This window comes from Canis lupus, chromosome 21, assembly GCF_011100685.1.
Source record: "Canis lupus familiaris isolate Mischka breed German Shepherd chromosome 21, alternate assembly UU_Cfam_GSD_1.0, whole genome shotgun sequence".
Lineage (NCBI taxonomy): Eukaryota > Metazoa > Chordata > Mammalia > Carnivora > Canidae > Canis > Canis lupus.
In genome coordinates, this window is record NC_049242.1 from 27320862 (window position 1) to 27339088 (window position 18227).

The 18227-nt window shown below is 47.1% G+C and overlaps 1 protein-coding gene and 1 pseudogene across 1 annotated transcript; one reads left to right on the forward strand and one right to left on the reverse strand.

Annotated features, from left to right (window-relative positions):
- Positions 1 to 3521: 3521 nt before the first annotated feature.
- LOC119864932 lies at positions 3522 to 5125 on the reverse strand (annotated as a pseudogene).
- Positions 5126 to 8035: 2910 nt separating this feature from the next.
- LOC119864933 (putative protein FAM90A24P) lies at positions 8036 to 9808 on the forward strand. Its single transcript, XM_038569349.1, has 4 exons — positions 8036 to 8205; positions 8661 to 8862; positions 9314 to 9448; positions 9628 to 9808. The coding sequence occupies exons 1-4, from the start codon at positions 8139 to 8141 to the stop codon at positions 9806 to 9808; spliced, it is 585 nt and encodes a 194-aa protein (XP_038425277.1). The 5' UTR covers positions 8036 to 8138.
- Positions 9809 to 18227: the final 8419 nt, after the last annotated feature.

The following is an 18227-nucleotide window of genomic DNA, read 5'->3' on the forward strand; positions in this document are numbered from 1 at the left end:
CATGTTTCACACTATTTTTCATTTCCATTTAAGAAGCATAGAACAGTAAGGCCCTCGACCAGACATTTTCTAGAACACCCCAACTGCGAAAGCAGCCACATTGGAAGGAAATGGCATCGGATTAGTTCCTACAGTGGAGCTTTTCCTTATCCACTACTGTCTCACGTCTATGAACCAGAGTATCTTCACTCCCTTGCTCTTACTCTGTGTGGGATTTCTTAAAATTCCATTCTCTCCCTGAGTTCCCTTCCTTGCTTATGGAGTCTTCAGGTACCATATTTCCTTCAATTCTTTGCTTCTTTATGATCCCTGACATGTGAGACCCAACATGCTAGAGCCACCACATGGAACTGATTTACTTAGATGTCTCCAAACAGAAAAATCCCAAATACAACAAAATGTATTGATTCCATAAAGGTTCCAAATTGTGTATCACACACACTATCACTAAAAATTTTAAAGACAGGATTAGCTCTGTCCGCTGCCAGAAGTGTGAATGCAATGGCTTCCGCTAAACAAACTAAAATACTGTATTGAAACCTTCTCATCTCGCCCTCTGGTAACAAGAGGCTAATGTATTCTATGTCCCCTTATCACCACTCGGTTGGGTTTCTTTTCCCAGTAAAATGCGCACTTTTAATAATATCACTGTGGATGGATTTTTCTTATCTCCATGCCCTTACTGTGGTTGATTGCCAACAAGTGGAGAGGCAGAGGTAAGATGTGGTCTATCGGTGGTATCTTCTATTAGAGCAGTTGGTAATGGTATGATGCATTCCACATGTGAGGAGGCAATCTCTCTGGAAGCTGTTTCCAAAAGTCTCCTGCATGAGCTCAAACCTGTCACGAGACACACATGCACTAGGATATCTGCTGTGAAAAGCCCTGACTTTGTTTTCTCTTGCTGGACAACACAAAAGCTCAGGAAGGGAAGTCAAGTAATCCCTTCAGCTTACATTCACCCACCATGGCCAGGAACCTACCCTCGTTGTCAACCTCACAGACCACTGATTCGATGTGGCCTCCCAGATTAAACCTCCACATACCACCATGGAATCTAGCCTTGGGGCTGTCCCCAAATCCCAGTTTCAGCCCAGATCCCTCTTGTGAAAACATTTCCAGCCTGACATCTTGCCACAGGTTGATGGAGCCCGGACTCAACACATTATAACCTGGAAACAGGTTGGAGGTCTCCCTAGAACTGCATCCAGTATTGGCAATTCCGGGTTCCCTGGAAAGGACTGGGGAATCCATTCTGTGGGAGGCTATGCAGATTCTTTGGTCTGTCCTCATGACTAATAGATCTTGATATTGAGAGACACCCCTTAAGTGACTAATGGATACCTGGACAGGATGAGCATTGACCTCCAGACACCTACCCAGAGAATTCATCTGCTGGCTGTCCAGCCTCCACAGTCCCCACAATGTGCTATCCAACCATCTCCTGGTCATCCCTCCCAGGGGTCTCTATTAGCCTTGGCCAGAGATGGTGTGCTCCTGGTTCAAATCTACTCCCCCCACCTAATTTTTCACACACACTTCTTCCTGGTCAGAGCCCTCATAACTGAAGAGACCCTGAAGAATAATATGCTTATGTCCCATTGCATTTCCTCTTAAATGGCTCCTGGCGCTTCCCCTATATTGATCCAGTGAGTAGGAGTGAGACATTCCCATAGGGAGAGGATATGAATTTAGGCTGCAGGTGACCTAGAGGTGGCTGTGGGAATTCCACTCAGGGTAAACAGGCAAAGAAGCCTCTGTGAGGAACCAGCCTGAAAATAAAATAACTATTTCAAGGACCTGAAATACTGGGGAGTAAAAGCATGCACACCAAATAATATGTTGCAGTCTTCTATTAAGAATAAAAAAACACACAACTTCCTAATAACATTTTAGTTCAAAAATGAACAAAGCAGATGCAATATTTCCCATAACAGTTTTAGAAAAATAATATCAACAAGTACAGAAAATGTCTTCTAGGAGAAAACATGGTGTAATTTGCAGAACTCTGGATGGATCTTTTTTCAAATCAGAAATTCATTTTTTATAATAAATTTATTTTTTATAATAAATTTATTTTTTTTGGTGTTCTATTTGCCAACTTACAGAATAACACCCAGAGCTCATCCCGTCACGTGCCCCCCTCAGTGCCCGTCACCCATTCACCCCCATCTGACGCCCTCCTCCCCCCCCAACACCCCTAGTTCATTTCCTAGAGTTCGGAGACTTTATGTCCTTCTCCCTTTCTGATATTCCCCACACACTTCTTCTCCCTTCCCTTATATTCCCTTTCACTGTTATTTATATTACGCAAATGAATGAGAACATATAATGTTTGTCCTTCTCCGATTGACTTCCTTGACTCAGCATAATAACCTCCAGTTCCATCCACGTTGAAGCAAATGCTGGGTATTTGTCACTTCTAATGGCTGAGTAATATTCCATTGTATACATAGACCACATCTTCTTTATCCATCATCTTTTGATGGACACTGAGGCTCCTTCCACAGTTTGGCCATTGTGGACATTGCTGCTAGAAACATTGGAGTGCAGGTGTCGCGGCGTTTCATTACATCTGTATCTTTGGGGTAAATCCCCAACAGTGCAATTGCTGGATCGTAGGGCAGGTCTAATTTAACTCTTTGAGGAACCTCCATACAGAAATTCAGACATTTATAAAACAATTTCAGATTAACTCATTCATTTCTGCTTACACCCAATGTACAATTTGCCAGGATGATTTATCTACATTTTTTAGAATTTGAACTAGTCTGAAATCCAGAGTCCACTTCTTCTGTGTCAGGAGGTGCCACATAGCAGATGGTAGCAAAATATTCATATAAACTTATGTTCAGTGGGAGGCTGGGCATTTCCCCTTGGAATAAGAGTCCCTGTCAGTTTCCTTCTCTGCCGTCTTAATGTAGGAGATAGTGAAGGGAACATAATATAATCAATGTGATTCAATCAGGCTGGATGCAGTTATCTCCCCAAAATAAGCATTTAATTCCTTTCTTACCATTTCCAAGCAATGACAAAAACACATCGCTGGCAAGGCCCCACGCATACTTCTGTTCAGGCAAATATTTTTTCGATATAAATAGAAGATAAGCAATGGGAAGTAGGGAGCATGATGAGAGGGTCGAACATACTTCAAATCCAGGTCCTCAGCATCATATCCACTCTCAATCCTGACTGCTCACTGCCTCTCACCTGCAAGTTGCCCCTACTCTCCCCAAGGCTGAAAGAGAGGCCGGTTCCTGGATAGACCCCATATGAATCCACACTATTCCAATATAAGATCATGACAATGAACCCGCTTTAAATGTCAGTGTCCTCTAGTTTCAGTCGAAGGCCATAGCCCATGAACACACCCAGATAGATGGTTCTTCCATACATGCAGAACACACATTTCACACAACACCAAATATTTCCAGTGTGGGACTGTGTTTGGGTTTGGTGAGTGAGTGACACCGTGTGTGTGTGTGTGTGTGTGTGTGTGTGTGTGTCCATGTGCAACAAAGTTAGTAGACACATCCCTGCACTGCTTCCCTAGACCTCTGTCCATTCTTGCTCGTCCTCTTGGTTGGTCTGGCTCTCCCTGGCACATGCGGGACTTTGGCCACATCCCCGGCCACGTGAGGTGGGATCATCCCAGCTGCAGTGTGGAGCAGGTCCATGGTTTGCTGAGGATGCTTCTTGGGCATCTCATGTCTGTATTTGGAGTGCTGAAGGATGACTGCATTCTCAGGAAGAGCAATTTCTCTTCTCCTGACATGAAGTTCAGGCTTAGGTCGGTTGCGTTCTTGGAGGCATCTCCCCTGGTCTAATGTGGTTTGTTGCCTTGAGGTCTCTTCCCCATGCTCCTCCGACTCAGCAAGGTTCACAGTGGGATCTCTTCTGCTCTCTCCTGAGGCCTCACCCACCTCCGCGGGGTCTGCCTCGGGAGATGCGATTCCTCCCTCGACTGACCCACTCACAAGGTCTCTTTCCATATCGGTCTTCTGCATATAAAAGAGGACATAGGCAGGTTGGCGCAGGGCACAAGTCACAACGCAGGCGCTGACCTTAGCATCATCCATTTTATACCACTGGCCATTTCCTGCCTTTACGAAACAGAAATAACGTCCACTGTGGCAACTCCACCCAGCATGCACCAGCACGGCATAGAGCACATAAACCAAGGGTCCTGCCCTCTGCTCAGACAGGTAGTGTTGCATGTCAAGGCACTTAGGATATTGCACCTCCTTAGTCATTTTGTTGTCTGTGAAGTCTGAGAATCGTTTCAAGACCAGGATGAGGACTTTTGCACAACTGTGCAAAGTCAACACCTTGGACGCAGGCACTTTCTCTAGACCCTTACTACAATGGTAGGCATTTTCACCTTCAAGCATTTCGGGCTTCACCAACTGCTCCAAAGCTTAGCTGACACTCTGAGCAGCCCCGATGTCCAGGCTGATGTCCAGGTAAGGTTCCAGAGTGCTGGAAATGCTTTGGCAGTGGAGACACTGGATTTGTGACCTCCAGTACCCCCCAAAGATATGCTGGATGAGGGTGCTGTCCTGAGCATGCTGAGAGTCTGAGGGCTTGTCCTCAGGCAAGCATGCTTGCTGCATTGCATCCAGAATGAACATGAGATACTCATGGGCATCTTCTTGCTTGTGTGTGTGGAAGGCGGCGAGCAGGAGTGGAAGGGGTAGGAGCACACGTCCAGGATGGCAGAGAACCCGGGTCATGTGAGCCTGCAGAGTACACAGCATGCAGGATGTCTGCTTCCTACAGGCTGTCCCATGCTTCTGGACAGCATGTAGCTGGCAAGGGGCTCTGTGTAGGTCAGACACTGTAGGGTTGCATTCACGTAGCAAGTGTTTCCCATGTTCTGAAGCCCAGCTCCCACCTGGGAAAGGCCCTCCCAACTCAGAGGCATCTTGGTGGGAGGCCGCCCTGCTGATGCGGGAGCCAAAGGATCAGTCAGGGAGGAAAGTGTCTTTGATGCAGGGGATGTCTTCTCAGGCAGAGAGGGTCCTCCGTAGACTTCAGCACCACCTCTCTTTGACCAGCATGATTGGGGTTTGGGAGAGTCGTTGAACTGAGACTCCTCTGAGTGGTGGAGGTAGGCAGCCTCCATGTCGGCAGAAACAGTGTCCACAAGATAAATTCAACCAGGAACTTCAGGTTCTCTGAAGCTTCTCTCACTGAGCCAGTTTCCAAATGGCAGATAGTGACCCTTACCTCCACCTTTTATGGCTTTTGGGCCCTGGGATAAGGCACAAAATCCTCTAATCTACTCTAATCGCTTGATTGGATTACGGGATTTGGGGGTGGTCCCTTTCTCATAGAGAACATTCAGGTCAGCCCACCTCCTAATCTTGCCTCCCAAAACAGGCAACACTTTCAGATTCTTCTCTACCTCCTTAACTGTCCTTGCACTTTTCTGTACAGAATTTGTTCAGAGTTTCTATGTTCAGAGGAAATCTTTTTGAAAGTCCTTTTCCTTAGAATAACCACAAGTGAGCCAAGGAGTATCAGATGTCAGTCCTGTAGGACAGGGAAGATCACTTTCCCAAAGGAGCTGAGATATGACATAGGAACACGTTCTCCTCACCAGCCAGAATGTTTGTAGCTGTAACCAATTATTTGGGAACGTGGCATCCATTGCTTTGCTTCTACACCTTCATCTCTCTCTACTATGATTCCAATATACAAAGATTATGAAGGTTTTGATGAATATCATTTTCTACCTAGGTGTGTCTTGGGTCTACAACAAAAGAATTCCTCTGGCTGGTTTTATGCTTTGGGAAACATTCCTTTAAAACTCCTTTTCCTGCAAGTCTATATCTTAAATCCAGTTTTTATATGCCTAATTATAAGTGTTCCTCAGGTAATTCTACACCAATATCCATTATATACTTTTGATTTAATTGGAGTATGTTGTAGGCTTGCACATTTTTTACACATTATGTTTTGGCAGTTGTAGATGCAGGGAGGAAGGCACTGCGTTAGATCGTGGTTTGGAAATGTCATTATGGCTTATTCTGCTTACAGAATTGGTAGTGTCTGCTGAAAATTTTGAGTTGACAAGACAATTCCTACTTTTGACCATGACCATTTCCAGTTTATGAATTTGGATAAGTCTTAGGAAAGGTGGAAACCAAAGTCTATTTGTCTTCTTTACTAAACAGAGGCCAAGAGAAACAGGAGCATTTTGCCAGGCCTTCGTTAGTGACTGGGCTTTAGAAGCACTGGGGCCCTGCTGAATTCTTGACGTTCACTCGTCATCACTGGACACTAAGAGAATAAATGTGTCATCCCGTAAGCCACCATATTTTAGGATATCTATTCTGTAACCACGGAGTCCAAAAATTTTTTTGTGTAGGATGCTCTTTATGATATCTCCGTTTTTAACTGGAAGTTTTAATTGACAAAATGAATATTACATCATGAATATCCTCAAACTTTGACCCCATTTTCATTGCCATTAGCTCTAAATCGAGCAGAAGTGTTGGTAAAATACCAATAGTCAGGAAACAGGAGTCCTGAGGTTAATTCCCACGCTAAAATGTACCACTATGATTTCACTTGCAGAAATTTTGGTATCCACCAAATCCGCATGGACTTACATCTCCATTCAGAGAGACACACACACACACACACACACACACACCAGGCACACACACATAGTCATTGAAATCGTTCTGATGAGGGCATCATTAGCTTCCTTGCAGCTGCTGATGGGCTCAATCCCTGCTGCAGCTAAGAGGATTTGATGGATGTCTTTCAAGTGGCTGAAACGTCACGTGACCTTGGGGCAGTATAAATGTCCGGGAGGAACGGAAGAGGCCATTTATGATCATTCCTCTGGACACATAGTCTCCTGCAGTGGAGTCTGTCCAGGACCTTTTTCAGCCTCTCCTGACAGACGGAAAGTCCACAATTCCACTTCAGGTGAGCTTTTCGGACCACTGTTCCTACCTTCCCTGACCGAGCATTGGGAGAGTGAGGAAATCTTGGAGGGATTGTCCCTTCCTCCATGGGTTAAGGACTCTTTCTGGTCTAACATTTTCTGAGAACAGAGACTGCGCCAAGGCATGGCTGTGAATGCCCCGGACTCTTGGAAGTTCCTATTCGAATGGAATGGGAACTCAGGTGTCAAATTGGTGTGGGGTGGTGTACGAGCAGGGACAGAATGCCCACAAATGTCTCAGTGGGCACTGCAGGCCTAGAGGAGACACAGCATCAGGGCACGTTGCCAGTTCCATTGTTTTAGGGACTGAGTTGGATCAGGTCATGATCTCAGGGTCTGGAGATGGATCCAGGCTCTCACTGAGTTTCCTGATAACTGGAGTGTCTGCTTTTCCATCTGTCTTTCCTATAGCTTATGTGATCTCTCGCCCTTACACATGCACACACTCTCTCTCGTAAAAAACTTACATTTTTCAAAAGAAGAGTTAACTGGTTCCCACAAGCTAAAAAAATATATATATATATATATTTTTTTTTTTCAAATTTGGTGAGGCTGTATTGGGGACATTGCCCATGAAATGGGACTGTTCATAGGCTCACATGGGCAGCTTCCATCATGGAGTAGAGGAGAATGTGTTTCCCAAGTGACTTTGGACATAATCATGGTTTCCTCCGGTGTCACCTGGGGCATTCAGATATTAGAAAGGGAATTCCACTTTCCTGAAGCCTGTTCACTTTGAGTCTTCCATAGTGGATCCCTCTAGACCTCAATTTGGAGAAGTGCCATCCCTGATTTTGCTTCCCAAGGGATTTTGGAGAGACTTAATGATAGTGTCAGCAAAAGTCCTTCAAGGCAGACTCAACAACCTTCCTTATTGGTGGCATCCATCAGAGCAGGGATGTGGCTTGGCCAGGAGGGCATAAACAGGAAGGAGGAAAGAGAAGTGACAGGGGGAAATGTGTGTTTGTCACGATAGTCCTGACACTCGCTAATGCCTCCTTGGGGAGACAGTACAGGGAGGAGACCCATTTCATGGTGAATAGGACTCTCTTGTTTCTTTTCCCTCAGGCTACTGGAAACCCATTCCTAAAGCAGACAGACTTGTCCCTCTAGGTTGTGGTACTGATGGTGGCCCGTCACTCCCAGCTTGGGCCTGACAGACCCTTGAGAGCCCAGAATGGCAAGAGGCCCCAGACAGCAGGACTGGTCCTCAGAGTTCCCAGACAAGACAGGAGGATGCCAGGGTAAGTGTGGAGGCTGGCATGGGTTTTGAAACAGAAGTTCTGCCAGGAGTCTTGAGACAGGCTAGGTTCCCAGAAGATCATTGACCAGACCCTGTTGTCCATCCTGACATGAGCTGGAATCCCAGCAGGATACACATGGGACACTCAGAAGCTCTGAGAATCAGCCCCAAGACAGCATAAGATCAGATCCAGGCTTGTGTTTGTCCCGAATCTTAATGATGTTTCCACCTGTCTTCAACTTGACACCTGCAATCCCTCCTCCCCACCTCTCCCTACCACTGGCTGGGGGAGGATGCATCCTGAGGTCTTCACTATGCTGGCACCTCACTAGCCAGATAGGTTGTTGCCTGTCCTCATCCCATGTGCCATTCCCTGAGGATGGCCTCCCATCCGAGTGCTTGGCAGGTTCATTGGCATTTGAGTGGATGCACTGACCACCCCCCTTTCCTTCACAGGTAAAGTGCAGGGACTGCGGGGCATTTGGAAACAAGGCATCAAGCACCAGATGCCCCATAAAACACTGGGGTGCCACCCTCCTCCCCTTGGCCTGGGCTCCAAGGGGCTGAAGGAGAACGTGGAGCAATGGAGTCAGCAGGACCAGCGGCACCAGGCTGAGCCGTTGAACCAGGCTGAGAGGGAGAAGGTAGAGAGACAAAGGTGAGTAATGGGGCTTGCTGACCCGAATGCCAGGCATGATACCGACAGACACCGTGTCTGTGCGCATGCACACTGTGTGCAGTGCAGCATGTGGGCAGAGTCAGGCGAGGCGAGGCAGGCAGAGGAGCTCCCAGGCTAACAGGGACCACATTTCCTTGATGTTGCTCTTCCTTGCTGACTTGGTGTGGGGTTTTGTGGCTCGAGAAGTGTCCCTGCACCAGTGAATGTATGGAGCTAGGCACATGCCAAGGCAGACCCTTTCAGAGACTCTGCATGTAAGAAACTGCTTGGATGACCTGGTCAGCTCCTTGTAGTTAGGATGTGGGGCAGGGATGGGCGTAGAATGGCTGAGGTGGGAAAGGACCATGTTGGCCAAGCCCAGAGCAGGTGTCTGGCTGAAAGACAGGGAATTGAGTTCCTTCTCCTTTCCATGCTTTGATTTCTTGTGCAGGCAAGAAGCAGAGCAGAGGAAGGCCCTGCTCCACAGGTTCTCCAGGAGACCCCGAGAGGGGCAGAAGGGCACCTGGAAGGAAGGCACAGAATCTTGGGATTATGTGAGGGTGAGTGTGCGCTGTTTCCCACTGCTGTGCTCTGTGGAGGACTCACTGGGCTCCACTTGCCTCCTGGGGGAGGGCAGGGCTCCACTTCCACTCTGACCAGTGGCAGTTGAATGGCGTGGACTTTGCACGCAGTTTTCCCTTGGTGCCCATGATGTTGCCTTATGTCTTGTATGTGTGTAAACAGTGGGCTGGTTCATGTGTGAAGGTCCTTGGTGGTCACTCCTGAAATACATACCATCCTCAGAGAAGAACAGACCACTGTCTTTCGTGACACATCATCCCACACTGGCCATCCCCACTCAGGAGCTGCCACTGTGACTCTCCAGCAGCAGGACTCCTATCACCTCCAGAGCAGAGCAGATGGAAGAGCCGGTCCAAGGGAGTAAGCATAGAGGTGTGGCAGGACCTTCCGATGTCAAAAGTGCATCAACAGCATCCTGTCATGCATTTGTTCCGCCCAGTCCTGGAGCAGGATTCCCTACTCCTTGGTCAACAGTTGCCATTTCTGTCTTTACCTTTTCTGGGGAGGTTACAGAAACTTGGGAATTTGTTGGTTTCTTTCTTGAACAAATGTTCATTTTGCTTTGGTGCCAAGGTGAAACTCACAGTGTCCTGAGTCTTCTCTTTTCCCACAGTGTCCGCATATGCCAAAGCCTGTCTACACCACCAGGAGGCCTTCTATCCCTGAGCCTGGCCTGCTGATGCAGCCCTGCACTGAGGCCCCTGACATGAGACTCTGGTCCCATTCCACATCTCCTCTGAGTAGCCCTAAAGTTTGCCTCAGGCCACCTGGTGGACCTCCTGATGCCCAGGAAATGCCAACCGCTGACACAGCTCAGCCGGCACGCCAACCCTGTGTCAGGGCTGATGGGCTATTTGTGCAGCTGAGATCCAAGAGGGCCTTCAGAGTCTCCCATGAGGGTCCGCAGGTTGGCTCCAAGGTCCATGGGCTCTGACACACCCAGGCACTGCCCAAGTGTCCTGAGGAGAACACCCCACCAGCTGTCAGCAATGCATTGGCAGACAATTCCCAAATGCCCCTCCAGACTCCAGGCAAGAAATGTGCCCAGATGCCCCTAGACAAGTTCCAGAACCCCCAAAAAAACCACGATGGAGGCCCTCCCAGCACTGCTCTAGGATCATCGAGGAAGCCCATTCGGGGATTTTAGGGAGTCTGTGTCCTCTGGCAAGCAGATGTGCATTTGGATGCACAGCCATGCCCCCGCAGACCAGGAAGACACTTGCCCTCCTGCCAAGCAATGACCCCCAGGTCACACATGCCACACCTCACCTGGAAAGGCTGCAGCAGTGCACCGTGCCCCCACGGCCACCCTCTGTGCTGGCCCCCATTCAGCCCCTGAGAATGGTCTTCACCAGATTGGACAGAAGCTCCTGGAGCTCCAGGTTCCTAGCAGCTCCCTCATTCCTTCCTCTTGAGAAGCCAGGCCCTGCTCAGGACCCTCCCTCCCCCCTCCGCCCCCATCTCGGACAGAGCCTGTGTCTGTGTCACCTGGAGTGTCCTCCATGATGACGTACAGGTCTTTTCATCCTCAGAAGATACTGAGAGTGAATGAGTCATCTTCTGGCTTCAGATACTTTTTTTCCACCGAACTGCACCCTGATGGGGTGTCTGTGGACCTGAGGATGTGGCCCACTCCTGGACTGATGTGGGGAATCAGTGCTTGCTCAGCTACATTGCATGGATATTCTTGGGTCCACAGGGTGCTGCCTCTCATGCTCCTGGGGCCATGCACAGACACCCACCCCCAAAACACACCCTGCACTTTTCTTTAGGGAAATCCATGGGCTGTTGCAAAGGCTACTCTTCCCTCTGGAATGTCAATTTTCTCTTCTTCAAATAGATTCTCCAAGAAATGGAAAGAATTTCGAATGAGCACTTGTCACTACAATGGAAATAGAAACTAAGACTTTAAGCTCTCTTTGGTTTACACATGTCTGCATTTGGGTTTTCAGCTTCTAGCACCCGCTGTGGGCTCTGCAAATGGACATTGTGTTTTCTACTGAGATGTTTTTTTCTTGTGTCAATGCTGGTAGCTTTGCGGGTACTGTGATTGCCAATATTTAACCCATGCAGTTCGTTTATTTTTTAGTGTTAATTTAGAATTGTGTGTAGTGTTTTATGTCCCTTAATGAAATATTAGCACCGATGAATAGCGTGCATGTCTTTCTTTTGATCTTGTTTTCTGATTTCTTTTTTTCCTCGGCAATTCTGAACCTCTCTATAGCTATATTAATTCCTCCAACCTTAGTTACCTGAGGGGAGACAGCAGCTTGATCGGTTCAGGGGATACGTAGACATTGAGGGTCTCCAGCACATCCAGTGTTCTGCATGAAGTACTGCATAGGGAACATTGATCCCTGAGCATCCAGTGTGGGTGCCATTTGCACCACACAGGGCCTTGGTCGCACGTTGGTCTGTAATGGGATGAGTTGATGGTTGTCCTCTACAAATATCCCGATACCCACTTCAATGTTGGTTCATGCTGCCTCCTTTTGAGGCCTGAGCATGGAGATTTTTCACCCTCCAGATGACTTCCCAAGGAGGCAATGTTTGACAAGTGGGCACATAATGGTCCAATAGCATGAGACCCAGGACCGGTTGCTTCCCTCTGAGTCTCTCTCTCTTTCTCTCTGTCTCTCATTCTCAGGCATATCTCTGATGTGGGCTCATGGAAACAAAACAATACAACACCATGTGAAACCAAACCATCTGTGCAGATGCCTGTAGGTGGAGGTTAGAGGAGCTCCTCGGTGAGCGCACTGGGCTGTTAAAAGTCAGAGGGCAGTAGAGAAGCCACGGTGTGGGATCCTTCTCCTGCCCCCAAGGCCTAAGTAACTCCCATTCATGCAATCATTATGTGACCCATGTCAGAGTCTGGTCCCTTGAACCTCAGGCCCTGGTCTCATCCCATGAACACTTGCCTAATGCTATCTCATGGCTTCTGAGGAAAATGCAGCTTCCTGGGCACTCAAGGGATGCATGCAGTAATAGTAATGTTCCCTACTTTCTGGAATCCTATAAAGATCCCAGATGTCCAAGGGTAGAAAGGCATATCCTCACAGGGGACATCGGGATTGGACCTAGTAGTAGCCTAAGGATTCTTGGACCTGCAGGTATATAGGGCACAGGGGTGAGGAGGCAGGCAGGCATGAGCAAAGGGCCTTAAGGCTGGGCTCTCCAGCAGAATTGGGATTTCATGTGCAGTTGAGGGGATTCATTCCATGTGCCCAGGGAGACCAGGGAGAAAGGCTAGTTGAAGAAGTCCTGAGCAGGCCCGTGATCTCCCCTCTAGTTACCTCACATGTCTTTTGCTTCCCTGCCATCCATTAACCAAAGCAAAGCGAAGCAAAGCAGACCAAACCTGTCTTCCCAAAGGAAAATCCACTCCCATCCAGATATGGAGGAAGACAGAGTTATCTGGACAAACTGGCATAGGCTATGGATATACCATGAGCGTGAGACACTAAATCTCAAAATTGTCAGGAAGCAAAACTTATAGATGGAGAACCATAAAATTCATTCCAGTGACAAAAAGCCAAACATGAAGAATGTATCTATAAAATATAAATGTAAAAAATTGATGTTAACAAAAGCCTTAAAATCAGAGTTGAGAAAATATGAAACCAGGTGAAAAGGGGAAAAAGACAAAAAAGCATCATAAAATTTTAAACCGCAGGTATGAGAATAATTAGGCAAATGCTCAAATTCTGTATACTGTGTTGTCCCACACCCGGGATACGCAGTCTTTTGATGTCCATAAACATGGTGTTCATGGGATCTTCGGAGCTGATCTTCTGAGGGAGGGGCATGCTGCACTGATGCTCAGGGGTCTGTTCCTCATCTGGTTTATACCTCCCCTTGCCATGGGGCCTGGCTCTTGTGAGCTCTTTCTGGCTTTCCTGTGTGGCTTCGTTCCCTGAAAGCTCCCTGTGTCACTTTAGGAGACCAGCACAAAATGGCTGGAATCTGATCTCCAGTCTCAGAGCAGAGAGATCAGGCTCCTGCTCTTCAGTCAGCTCTCAGGGACAAGCAGGAGTCACTGCTGGGGGTGCCAGATGCTGCAGACTCCTGTGGTGGATGCCCAGACCAATCCGCCTGGAGGAGAGAGAGGGTTGCCCTGTTACTGTTTGTTCCAGGGTCCCTGCACTGAGGGCTGTCCCCCGGTGGTGCACCTACACCCTCTGTCTCTCCCAGGGCAAGGCGCAGGGTCCCCACTTCCCCGTCCCTTGCAGAATTCCCAGGTGGAGAGTGGTCAGCCGACTAGGCAAAGTGGCTCCAGTTTTACGGCCAACTGAGCTGAGAGCCCCCTTGTACTCTTGGTGACCATGACCAGTGTCCACAGCCCAGGATTTGGGAAGGCCACCCCCTCGGGCATCCCCATTCTTTCTGGAATTCTGGGAATTCTGAGACACTGTGTCCGGACTAGTGTCTGCCCATTTCACCAACTGAGCTCCTTTCAAGCAAGGTTGTCTCTCACCAGATCAGATTGCTAAGGCTTACAATTGTGGGCTCCGTGGCCCTTTCCTTTCCCAGTCCTGTGATGTGTAAACTGCCTGCCCTGCCATTTGCCTTCTGATGTATCGCTTTGGATTCACGTCTCGCATCTCCCACCTTGCCGAGGGTGGTTGCTTTTCTACTTGCAGAGGTCCAGCAAGTCTTTTATTAAACGTCATGTTGACTTCCTGGCTGTTCACAATGATTTGGTAGCATCTACCTAGCTTCAAGGATCCAGATGAACTGAGGTCCCCAATTCTTCTACCATCTTGCCCCTTCCCTATAATTTTTCATTTCAATTGTAATTTTGCCACTGATTTACAGACTTGAACTCATTGGGTTTTAAAATATATTTATTCTTGAGATAACAATAATCAATTTGTCAGGCTCCTCGTGAAGTTGGTACATATACAACGCCTAATATCTTTTGTAAGTTTTTATGAGAATACAATTATTGTGATGAAGCTATTTTGAGTTTATGATGTGCATAGAAGCAGGGTTAGAGGATGATAACACCTTAGTTCATATCCAACAGTAGATACTGATGCATTGATGGGAAGCCAGAATGGTCACTGTCCTCCTAATTTCTGTCAAATGCACCTAGTCCAATTTGGGAAATTTCAAATTCGATGTAGAATACTCTTCTTGGTTAACTGATGTGCAGCATCTCATGGCTCTAGCTTTGCTTATTTAATAGAGGATGCGTGGGCATAGCTGGTTGTTTTCCTATCCCGAGGAATCCACACACATGTGGAGAAAGTATCCTCTTCTCTTTTATAATGTAAAATAAATATGTGTCACTTGCTTCAAAAAGTTAAAATACATTGGATCCAGAAGTGATGAGGTCTGAAGACAGGTGGAAAACCATTTGTCTTACTTAGACAATATTTAGAATCGTTCACTTATGTGTGGATGTGTGTGTTGTTCGAGTATCTGTGTGTGTTGGGGGTTTGTTTCAGGAAAGAGGGTCTACCTGGAGGAAGACCAGACCTTGCCCACCCCACAAGCTGTCCTCCAAAGCCCCATCTGCCCTGAAAACTCTAGTGATGAATGACCTGTCACTCTTCCTGCAATTTTCTCTATCCTACAACAGTCATGTCTGGGTCCAGGTGTGACTCTGAGACTGGGCTAAATAGTTCCCTCTGTGCCCTGAAATCCTGTGTGTGTCATTTTGGCTGGAGCCATTTTGTAAAACCTACCAACCTTTGCATCCCTGGATCCAGGAATTCCAGATCAAAGAAGACTGATATAGTATTTTTGGAATTAAAGGGTTTAAACTCACAAAGTGGAGTTCGATTTTGAATGACTACATCCAATGAAGTCACTTTTATTGTTGATTTGATCTAAATTGACAAGAATCTTAAGTGACATGGAAATAGGGCAGCACGCATGAATGACGAAGGAAAAAGCCACAGAAAAATCCACATATACAAGTCAGTCTGTAGATTTTGGTATCCAAACTTCTGCTGGATTAACATGTGCTTTCATACGCACACACACAAGCGCACACATTATTTGATCTTATCTCATGAAAACCTCCATAATTACCCATTCAGCTCCCTGCACGGTGTGGCCAGCACCTCCAGGAGGCCCTTCTCCCACCTGTGCTACCCACACCTGAGGAAGTCCACCCACCTGGTTCGCATTCCATGGGGGAAGTCACAGGAAGGAGCCTTGCACGGTGATCTCAGACCAGCAGGGGGCGACGCTGGCCAGCACAAGTTTTTCCTAGGCTTCCAGGAGGACCCCACTTTGTGCAGTTGCTCAGGCTGGCAGGTGTGCAGCTCCACACTTTGGGCTGCAGCGTGTGCAATTGCTAGAGCTGCAGAGGCACGATGAATATTTACAGAAGGTCTGGGAACGTGGTATTCCCACCTTGCAACTCTAATGTTGGCACAGCTGGACACTGCATTCTGAGGAAAGGTGAAAAAATCCTTCATGTGCTGTGCTTCCAGTACTCCACAGTCCTTGCTCATCCCCTGTGCAGCCCCTGCATCTGTGGAAATCGTGGCTTTCAATGGAAGACTGGAGGCCCTACTGAGAGTTAAATATTGGTTTGGAAAAGAGTAGATAGGTTGTGACCCTGTAGGAGCCAGGAAGTTTCTGATAATATTGCCCTGCTAGTAATTGCTCCTCAAGATTCACCTCTGGCTAGGACCTTCCAAGCAGGGAAGGAGGCCTGAGGAATCGCTCTCAAGAACAATGTTACTCCCTATCTATTTTTCGATCTACTGTTTTGTCCACCTATCCCTGAAGAACCTATCTGTAATCCATGTCTCCTCCATCATCTCTCCATCATACACCTAGAAATATCTCATTCATCACAGTCCACATATTCACTTTCACATAATAGGAGAGGAGATGATTTTCCCGCTGCTGTGCACCTGATTTCACAGAAACTACTAAGGCAGGACTGTCTTGGCCCAGTACATAGTAGTTTTTAAACATAACTGTCTTGTGTTTTAAAATGACTTAGCTTGTGAAAAGTCCATTAAAAATGACATTGGCACAGGCATGTTGACTTCCATGTCTCTTAAACATCCTGCCTGCAATGCTGCTACTTTCTGGTGAATAACTCCATGACCAAGAGAAGAGAAAAAGAAAGTAGAGGAGCCCCAGTTTGCACAAACACCACAGTGTCCTCCATTAACTTGGTAATGAGCATGTCTGCACGTGGCCTGGCCCAGAGCCTGATCCTTTATACTCCTGAGCGCTTGCCCCCAGGCCTATAGCCTTCCCCACCGCTGTGACACAGTCAGCACACACTAGCTGCACTGGAGCTTCAGTTCTGTGAAAGCAAGTGTTCCAGAAGACATAGGAAATAACCGGCCCCCTCCTGGACTCTTCTAAATAGCACATGAGTTAGTGAGTGTGCGTGTCCAACATAGATATCATTTAATTTGGAATAATTTGTGTGGAGTCAGTCTTCTTGAATGTGTAACTCATGAATCGAAGTGTGAAGAGAAAGGACGGTTTTCTGAAATAGCTGCAGTTTTGAACACCTGACCCAGGGTTACAGGGCACCAAGGGTTCCATTCAAGAGCAAATCCACAACCCCAGACTCAGAATCACAACAGGAGTCCAGACGTATACCTTCTGACTCCGACCTTCTTCCATGCAAACTTCCTTCCTGGAAAACACTCACAGTCAAACACACACGCACACACACACACACACACACACACAAACACACACATTAAATAGTATTGTTGAATTGGAAAGACAAATGGTTTTCCAGATATTTTCCTACCCCATCACTTTTTGCTTCAATGCATTTCTGCATTTTGGAGCAAACAGCTCATATCTAACACACATTTAAAGAAGAGGACAAGTGCTTAGTTACTTGGATGTGTCTCTGAATTACTCAGGAAAGAGAAATGTTGAGGCACATTAGTATATCTTTTTTTTTTTCCAGAGAAGCAAAATTAACACTCATCAGATAATGCATCATTTTCTCTTAACAAACTTCGGCAAGAACAGTGTTCTATTTTAGCCTTAATCCTTCCAAACATGACTCCATGAGTTTGATGGAAGCTGAAAGGACAAGGAGATAACTTGCCTTCCCTAAATGCTTCTTTTCTAGTGCACGATATTAAATGAGTTATTAAATTTCTGACAATAGGCTCATCAATGCTCTGTATAAAAAGAAGTGTTATTTCTGTGAGTGAATATTTCCTTTAGAAATGTGGATGTTTAGGATGACTCCATGGGGCAAGACCAAATCCACTGACTTGGCATCAGTAATTGCTCAAATACTGGTCCAAGTGAGGGCACCCTCTGGTGTTCCCATAATCAGTGTCACTTTGCCAATCATTGCGTTGTTATTATCCGAAGCCTTGACTGAGTTGGATATACATCCTGGAAGAAGATTTCCTGGAAAGCCTCGAGAACGTAATACCATTGCCTGAGCTTCCTGCAAATCTTTCACCTCAGTTCAGAGCCCAGGGTCCAGCAATTTTCAAAGTAGCATCACTAGGGGGGATTTCTGGGTCCTCAGATATTCTGTAATTACCCACTGTCCCTTTAGGGCCCTAGGAAATGCTCACACTGCAACCCCAAGCCATGGAGATGCAGACCTCCCTCCCTGGGCACCTGCACAGTGTCAAAGCCTCCTGGAAGCTTCGGAAAGGATTCTGGTTGCCGACGTCGCCCCCTGCTGGTCCAAGGACTCCTTACACGACTCCCTGTGGTGACCTCCCTGGAGAACCTGAAGCCAAGAGGGTGGACTTCCTTAGGTGTGAGTGCACTGCAGAAATTCATGTGGGAGCTGCCAGCAGCAATCATGCAGG

What these genes read in the sequence shown, in the direction of transcription:
- LOC119864933 (XM_038569349.1), top strand. Translation starts at nt 8,139, where the DNA reads ATGGCAAGAGGCCCCAGACAGCAGGACTGGTCCTCAGAGTTCCCAGAC. An exon ending in CAAGACAGGAGGATGCCAGG is followed by an intron (nt 8,206 to 8,660) that starts GTAAGTGTGGAG and finishes TTTCCTTCACAG; the next exon opens with GTAAAGTGCAGGGACTGCGG. An exon ending in GAGAAGGTAGAGAGACAAAG is followed by an intron (nt 8,863 to 9,313) that starts GTGAGTAATGGG and finishes TTTCTTGTGCAG; the next exon opens with GCAAGAAGCAGAGCAGAGGA.